This window comes from Lynx rufus, unplaced genomic scaffold (genome assembly GCF_022079265.1).
Source record: "Lynx rufus isolate CCGP_SWC_20201006 ecotype Redwood Valley unplaced genomic scaffold, mLynRuf1.p SCAF_21, whole genome shotgun sequence".
NCBI classification, from domain to species: Eukaryota; Metazoa; Chordata; class Mammalia; order Carnivora; family Felidae; genus Lynx; species Lynx rufus.
Window position 1 is genome coordinate 26,663,147 of NW_025814836.1, and position 8,350 is coordinate 26,671,496.

The following is an 8,350-nucleotide window of genomic DNA, read 5'->3' on the forward strand; positions in this document are numbered from 1 at the left end:
GCTTCCCACGGACCGCCCAGCCCCGGGGCACCCACGGAAGTCGCCCAGGGTCAAGGGTCTGGGCAGACCCGGGTTTGAATCCCGGCTCCGACACTCGCTGGCCTTGTGACGCAGCACACGGAGCCCACGGGGCCTCAGTGTTTCCCTCTGTACGACGTGGATGATCACAGAACCTACTCGGGGGGTTGACGATACAGATGGCCGGTCACCGCGCTTAACCCGTTTCGCACAAAGCCCAATGAACGTCACTGGTGTTCACCGCAGGGCAAGGGGGGTCGTCCCGCATATTCCTGCCCAACGTGCCCTGTGTCCCCGCGGCCCCCTCCTCCCTGTGTCCCCGTGACCCCTGCTCCCTGTGTCCCCGCGGCCCCCTGCTGCCTGTGTCCCCGTGACCCCTGCTCCCAGCTCCCTGCTCCTCGCGCCCTGGTTCTTGCGGAGCCCGCGCCCCCCACATCCAGCAGCAGGACGGCTCGGGGTCTGCCCGCCTGCCCCAGCCGAGTCCTTCCTGGGGGGTCCTCCCCTCCGAGTGCCCCGGGACAGCCTCTGCAGACTCTGCTCACACCCGAGCGGGGAAGGGGTGGGGCGGAGGGAGCGAAGACTTGCCCTCCCCGCCTCTTAGGCATCTCTCGAGTGCTTCCATTTGCACTGCCGTAGCTTCTGCCCCTCTCAGGCCAGGCAGAAGCCTCCCGGCCACCTCTGCTGTCTTTCCTTCTGTCTCCACCACCCATCCATTCTCTACTCGGCAGCCAGAACGTTCTTTTCATCAGATCAGACCCTTCTTAAGACCCTCCAGGGGCTTCACGTCCCACTTAGAATAAAACCCGACTCCTTACGGTGCCCCGCGAGGTCCCGCACCTGCCCCTGCCCCAAACCCGGACATTACTGTGTCCCAGTGCCATTGCTCTGCACCCCCTGCCTCTCTGCTGGCCCTTCCGGGTTTCCATCACGACCCCCTCACCACTGGCCCTTTGCACTTGCCGCCGTCTCGAACACTCTCTCCCCGACTCATGTTCACCCTGCAGTTCTCCGCTCAAATGTTGCTCCTTGAGGCTGGCCTTCCCTAGCTGACGCCACGTGGGCTTCCCCGGTCACTTTCTGCCTCTTTGCTGTGTCTTTTCTCCCTAATCACCAACGATCGCGATCTGGAACGATGTCGTGTGTACGTGCGTGTGCGTCTGCCCGTTCCCGCTAATTCTCTTCTGTAGGCAGATGCCCGGGGAGGGAGGGACGAAACTCCTGGAGGTGAGGGCTTCTGGCTGGCTGGCTCCCTGCCGTATCTCAGCGCCTGGACCAGCATGTGGCTACGGCCCAGCTCGGTGAACGTCTGTGGAACGAAGGGCTGTGTGTTCACGTGAAGGCAGACCTTACCGGTCGGAGTGGATGACAGTCGCCGATTTGGGGTCGATGATGTGCACGATGACTCCACGGTGACCCCAGCTCCTTTCGAAAAAGTAGCCCCCCTCCTGCATGCCGCCTGGGTGAAGGGTCTTGTTCAGAAACGTCCAGGAGAGCTTCTTCTGTCCGTGTAGCTCAAGGACGCCTCCTCTGCCGACCCCGATGTACTTGAGGCCAAAGTAGGGGTCCGGCTGAATGCCTTCGTCGGCCCTGCGAGAGAAAACAGCTGCCCAAAGTCAGCCGACGCCCCACGGGACGCGGAACCCAGAGGGGACCTCGCCGCTCCCTCCCTGACCGCCGGAGAACCGGTCACACGCGGGGACTTGGGAGGCCGGCAGCAAGGGCGTCGCCGACCAGATCTTCCTAAGCCCGATGGAAATGCGGCCGAAAGGCCACGCCAAAGCCCTTATCGTGAGTTTGTACGTTGCTGCTTCGTTCCGGGCCTGACTGTGCTACACTCCGGTCCACGTCAGAGGCCCTGCACGGTGCACACGGACCTCTGTGTATTTCTGGCCACCACTTCTGAGAACTCTCAGTTGGCCAGAGGCCGGCACCGTGTGGAAATTTGCTTTATCGTGTCCATCCTAACCCGTTGAATAAACACCCCCAGAGGCTCCCTGAGCCTCGACGTGATGGAAAGGCAGCCGGAAGTCTGGCAGGGACGTGCGTCCCCTCGGCGTGGACCCACAAGAAACACAGCACCGCCTCCAGCTCGGCCCAGAGGCCCACGTCTGTGTTGCTCGTGGTTCCGCCCGGCGGGCTGCGACCATGGTCCCCGTCCCGCCATCCCGCCTCCCTCCCGCCTTTGGAAGGCCTCCTTCCCGTCAGATCCAAGAGGAACATTCGACCCGCGGAAGCTGACCGCCCACCTGCCGTACAGAACGATGCTGAAGTTGCCCTGGTAAGGGCAGAGGGCGCTCCCCGCGTGCAGCTCCCCTCCGTTGTCAACCAGGATGTGCCGGGTACGCAGGACGATCGCCTCGTCTTGGTCCTTGATGACCAGCTTTCCTGAGGAGGCGGGCAGGGGTGGGGTTGACGAAGACGCGTGTTAGCGGGGAGGCCGTAGGGGGAGCCGCGGGCGGACCCGCGAAGCCCCCGCCTCGGCCAGACAGGCAAGAAGGCGGGTCTGTCCCGGGACTCCTACCCTTCCCGCGCTCACTACCGGCTTCTCCTCTCTCCTCTCACCCTGCGATGCGGGGACACCGCCTGCCGGCTTGCACCCGCCGCCGTGCGCGCCGTGCTCAGCGGGCGAGCGTCTGGCGGCGTGACCGGCCAGCACGCTCCGAGCGCCAGCGAGAGCCTCCCTCTACACTTCCTCCGCCAAGACTTGGACCGCTGACGGGCTGCTCGTAAGCGCCCAGAGCGGATGGCGTCACGACCCACCAGACGCTCTGACCCGAACCCAGGGCCCGTGACCGTCATTCTGCCCGTCCGGACCCCCGGCCGCCTGCTGGGCTCCGAGGCCGCGGCCGGGAGGGAGGTCGGGGGGAGGCCGGCTTACCTCCCTCTGAGACGTGGATGGAGTTCACCGTGGCAGAAGACGTGAGCAGCAGTGTCCTGCCCCGGCCGATGTGCACGCGGTGGCCCGGGTCGTGGCCAGGGCTCCAGGGCTGCAGCTCAGGGCTCTGGTCGGGGCACTCGGCCGCCACTGCTAAGGACAGAGGGGCGTCACTGCTTCCACCCACCCCCCTCACCAAGCAAAGGCTCTGCCACGCGGGGGCCTCCCCCACCTTCACGGCTCTCGTGGCCCGAGCCACGTAGGCGCAGGAGCCCTGGGGTCCGGCCCCACGTCTTTACTACAGTCCATCCCATCTGTCCACAGGTCACTTCCTTTCTCCGGGGTCAGTCTCTCCGTTTACAAAACGGAGGGCGTGGCAGATGATTCTCTAAGACATTCCCGGACCCGAAGCTAGGTAACGATCTGCCCAGAGTTCTTGCAATCCAAGAGAGTCCTCCCTCTGGAAAGCGGCGCTCTGAGAGTTAAGGAAGCCCCCTCCCTTTCCGCGCGAGACTCTGACTTTAGTTAATTTTCTAGCTCTGCTCCCCCGGAAACCCAAGAGGGGATGGTGTTATATCGTAAACCGGGTCACCAAGCAACGTTGCTTCGGACAAAAGCGACCCCTTATCAGTGAGTGGCATCTAAATGGGTCAGAACTGTGCGTAATTTGTTCTCTCTCCCTGGCGGAGTCGTCTCCCTGCAGGGTCCCCCCTGGGCACGTCTCCTGCGGGGACCCAGCAAGTCACGTCTATGCAGTTGTCGTGACGGATCACCACGGTCCTCTTTAAAAGAGAGTAATTTGGAAAAAAAGTGCCAATATTTAACAACACGTTGTTTACATGCTAGTATGTTCTGTGGAACAGATGTTATTGTCAGAGTTGAGAGAGAGAGAGAGAGAGAGCGGCTCTGCGGGCCCGAGGCCCCCAGCCAGGGCAGCTCCCACACCTGGCCCCAGCTGCCACCTGGGGAACCACACAGGGTGGCTTCTGGAAAGCCACGTGGCACGCAGCCAGGACGTCCCCGGGCAAGAGAAACACACGCCTCGCGCCCGCGCCGACGGCGGCCTGTTTCCACCCTGCACCCTCCTCAGCGACCTGACGCCGAGCGCGGCCTGTGGCGGCCTCGGGGTCGGCATGTTTAGCTGAACGAGGGCCCCGTGGGGGGCGCTGGGGAGGCGCGTGTCCCCCACCCCAGCGGGAGCACCGGGAGCAGCCCCCTGGCCATCTGGAAGAATCTCCCCGCAGTGGGGAAAAATCCAGAAGGAAACTGGTAGGAAGACCAAACGAGAAGGGCTTGCGTCCGAGAAAAAGCCCCGATGCCTTCCTCTCCTCCGTGCCCAGAGGTTGCTACGTACGAGGGTTGGGGGGTGTGGGGGCTGGAGAGGCAGGAGGGCGGGGTGCAGGTGCCAGGAGGAGGTCGGAAGGGACGGACGCGAGCTCCCGGCTCAGGCTCCGAGGAGGACGGTTGTGTCTCTTGAGCAAAGCGCGTGCAGGGAACGAAGTCCACGACGGGGGGCCGTGACCCCAGGAGGGATTCAGTAGGATCCCCAGCACGTCGGTTCAAAGTGTCGCTTTACTTCCGTCCCGTTATCTCTGGGATGAGAGTGTCTGCCCCGCATTTACGCGTCCCCGGAGAGCTGGGAGGGGGGTGCCGGATACGGACCCCCGAACCCACATCACCTCCTCCTCTTTGTGCATCTGAAGGCAGTAAGCGGCCCTCTGTCCTCTGCCAGGCAGCCCGATGCGGGCTGGCCGAGCCGTGTCCCCACCCGCCCGGCCCCGGCCCGCCAGCACCCCCCCTTCCGCCCGCCATCCGCTCCGTCGTCAGCGCGAATCCGGGCTCCGGATCTCCTCCACCGAGCACAGATTTCCGCGCTGTTTGGAAAGCACCTCTCCCAGCTGCTGGAAACCCCCAGGGGCTCCAGCAGCGGCGACAAAGTGAACACTAGGACGCCTGCTCATCGCTGGAGTCTCCAGAGCCTCTAGCAGGCACTGCTCTGCCTCAGATTTAGCAGCCGAGGGCCCCGGGGGCCCAGACGAGAGCCCCCGTGGGTCAGTGCTCACGCCTGGGCTTGTCTTTGCCTGGGTCACGTGCCTGGCTGGCTTCCAGCAGAGGCCAGAGGCCCCGGGCTGCCCTCCACCCAGTTCCGGACCCGGAGTATCCGTTTCCAAGGAGGCATCCCCGCAGCGCGCGGAGGACACGTGTGGCCCGTGGCGAGCCACGCGGTGGAGGCCTGGCACCAAGAGCTTGCCGAGGAGGAGTCCCTTCGACCGCACGGGTCACAGCCTCAGGGCCTCGCCACCCGCACCTCCCAGGACGAGCCCGACGGCCCCTTTACTCCGCAGGCACACGCGTGGCACCAGGCGTCACGTCTGGATCCGGAAGCGGTCAGCCTGAGCCCACGGGCCTTCAGGGGAGTGCAGGTCCCAGGGCACCCGCGGCTCCGGCCCCACAGCGGAAGCTCGGCAGTCACCAGACGGGCTCTTTCCTTACAGCTGCATGCTTGCACCTGGGGACGGCCGTCTCGGTGGGTTTTCGTCTGTGTGAGCTCACCAGTGGCTGGAAACGGTCGGCGCCTTGGCTGGACTGTCTCCACAGCAAGCACCCTCCCCGGGAGGGGCCGCGGGAGCAGGAAGGAGGGTGGAGGGTGGAGGGATGTGAACGCAAGGCCCACCCGCTCGGGGCACGAATGGCAAGACGTCAGGGAGAAGGAGACGCGTGGACCGGGGCAACCAGAGGCACGGCCGCCTTTCCGGGGGTTTAGACCCACACCCAGAGTGAGGAGGAGAGGAGACACCCAGGGTGCAGGAGGACAGCACCCCGTAGGGCCGCCCCAGGGCCCCGAGGCGGGCCCTCCTACGAGCGAACCGGAACCCCCTTCCTGGCCTGGAGCTGCTGCCCCTCGGTGTTTACGAGGGGCGAACACGACGGAAGAAGGAAGGAACGATATTCCAGCAATGCTGACAACTGTTTCGTCGAGAGCGAAAACGTCTGAAAGGCTGCGCGAGGGGCCGCGTGGAAGGAATGTCGCTCGTGATGGATACAGAGGCCCTCCTTCCCTCCGCGGGTTGAGGAAAACAAAACATAACCTAAGTTCCTTTATTCTTCTCGTAGGAAAGCACCCGGCTATTAGCGACAGCAGCATTTTAAAAACCAGAGCGGCTGACGGTTGGCGCTATGACCGCCAGCCCCGGGCTCGACCTTGTCTCCCATCTTCTGCCTCCTTCGACCCCGAGTCCGGCTCACGCGGTGGCTGCTTCCTGCCGGCCCTGCAAACCGGCCTGGAGCTTTGGTGGTTCTTAGAAAATCATCCAAACGGCAAGGTGACATCGAGATCAGAGCAGTGACCCTGCGTAGAGCGGCGCAAGGTGCCCGAAGCTTCCCCGAGCCTGGGATGGCAAAGGGAGAAGGGGACGAGGAGCTCGGGTGAGGGGTGGCGAGCTGGCTCCCAGAGGTGTGGTCTTCCTCCGGCCCCCGAGGTGCTTTGCCAAGTTTGAATTAGTCGTCGACGCTTGACACGAAGAATTTTACGGAAATATCTATGCTTCTGGCTTCTCTGAGCAACCCGCGAGCTCCCACCTTCACGCGTGACAGCAGATTGGCCAGATCTGAGATGCGGGGGTCCCTCTCGAGGAGTGTGAACGGCCCAGGCGGCCACGGTGCCCACGCGGCCCCCCACACTGCTCCGCGTCTCGTCCCTGGCTCCCGCAGATGCTGGGTTTGGAGCCCCTGGGGCCGATTCAGCCCCTTGATTGTGTGGACGACAAAACCGGGGCCCGGGGTGAGACTCGCCTGGGAAGGGGTGGGTCAGCAGGGACCGGCCGGAGCCCAGCCATCCCGCGCCCCCGCCCCGCGGCTGCCTCCCACCGAGGCGCGCGGCAGTCCCACGGCTTTGTGGCCACTCACCTGCGGACGCGGCCAGGGTGAGCCAGCTGAGTGTCAGCATCGCCTGGAAGGTGCCGTCCTGCCCGCTGGCGGCTCCCATCCTGGCCGCGCGCTCCCTGAAACCGAAGCGAGCGAGTGAGACCCGGGAGCTGGGCGGGCCGGAGTCAGAGAGGCGGCAGGTGCACGCGCGCGCGCGCACACACACACACACACACACACACACACACACACACACACGGGGCCACCTGCACACACAGCACAGCGCCCCAGCCAGCGCACAGGCCTCAGCCGCCCCGACTCGGGGCCGGGCAGACCAGGGCACGCGAGCCCTGTCACCGTCCCGCCCGTGTCCTGCAGCTCAGAGACTCGGTGATGGATGGAATTTCATCCTCGGAGCTCGAGCTCCCTCTCCTCCAGAATGAAGCTTCACTCCTTTTTTTATCAGTCCGTGCTTCTAAAGCAAGTCTTGGTGATACTGAAACCCTGACCACGATGCCCGTGTGTCATAAACCCTCTGTATGGTACCTGCCCGAAGGAAGGTGAGGCAGACAGAGACAATTGTCCCCTGGCGGTTCCCTCCTTACCTGGTAAACGAACCCCTGACTCTGACCTGGGTGTATGGCCAGCTAGTCTAAAGGCGACCTCTTCCAGACTCTCTTACATTTAGTCGTGGCCTTGGAATGGAGTTCTGGCCAACACAGCCCCAGTGCGGTGTGCGAATTCCAGGAAATGCCCTTGAGGGAAGATAAGAGGACCTTCCTCCCTCCTCCCTCCTTCCTTCCTGCTAACTGGAAGGTGGATATGATGGCTGGGCCTTCTGGCTACATAGTGCCAGCCATGCGGAGGGTGGCAAAGCAAATCTAGAGGAACATCTAGGCCCTGCCCCTGTGGAGGCCTCGACAGCCCTAGACCATGGGTTTATTTTTATGGGAGAGAGAATTAAATTTCTATGTTGTTAAACTTCCGTTTCATTAAAGCTGCTTCATTTTTTCCCTTTTTACTCATACGGACGGTGAATATGGGACTCTGTCTAGAAAAGCCTCAAGATAGGAACTTTAAAAAGAAGATGCCAGACTCCCCCTGCAGACCAGAATGCACCTGTTAGAGGATGCTTGCTTGTCCTCAGGCCCCACGCGGCCCACACCGAGGGCTCACACTGGGCCTGGGGGGCGACCAGCGCCGGCTTCCCCGCCCGGGGCCCCAGGTCCTGTCCTGAGCGAGACGGAGGCTGTGCCCAGGCACTCACTGACGGAGGGGCCCGAATCCCGCTCACCCAACACAGGCTCCCCCCCTTGAACTCGCTCAGGGAAAAGTCTGACCGACCCTGGCCTGTGGGCTCCAGGTAAAGCGCTTTGGGGGGGCTCGGGGAGTCGGGCAGGCAGGGGGGTCCGAGGCGGAGCCCCCTGCCCTCCGCCTGGCCGTCCCTCGCAGGCGTGCGGGGAGCTGAGGTGGGGGGAGGAGAAACCGATACTCTGAGATTCAATGCCCGCGGTTTCCTCCCGGCCCGGCCCAGGCCTGGTCTTCGAGAACAACGGGCTCATTCTAGTGCCTCAGCCGGCTGCTGGAGGGACG

General features: G+C 63.6%; 1 protein-coding gene across 1 annotated transcript in view; it reads right to left on the minus strand.

Annotated features, from left to right (window-relative positions):
* The window catches only part of CEMIP (cell migration inducing hyaluronidase 1), a 51,247-nt gene extending 44,354 nt beyond the window's left edge, over positions 1 to 6,893 (minus strand). Inside the window, exons 1-4 of the mRNA XM_047086497.1 lie at positions 6,800 to 6,893; positions 2,897 to 3,046; positions 2,265 to 2,403; positions 1,369 to 1,605 (exon numbers count right to left, since the gene is read on the minus strand). Coding sequence (XP_046942453.1) covers positions 1,369 to 1,605; positions 2,265 to 2,403; positions 2,897 to 3,046; positions 6,800 to 6,878 — 605 coding nt within the window. The 5' untranslated portion in view covers positions 6,879 to 6,893. The remainder of the gene's footprint in view (positions 1 to 1,368; positions 1,606 to 2,264; positions 2,404 to 2,896; positions 3,047 to 6,799) is intronic.
* Between the last annotated feature and the right edge of the window lie 1,457 nt (positions 6,894 to 8,350).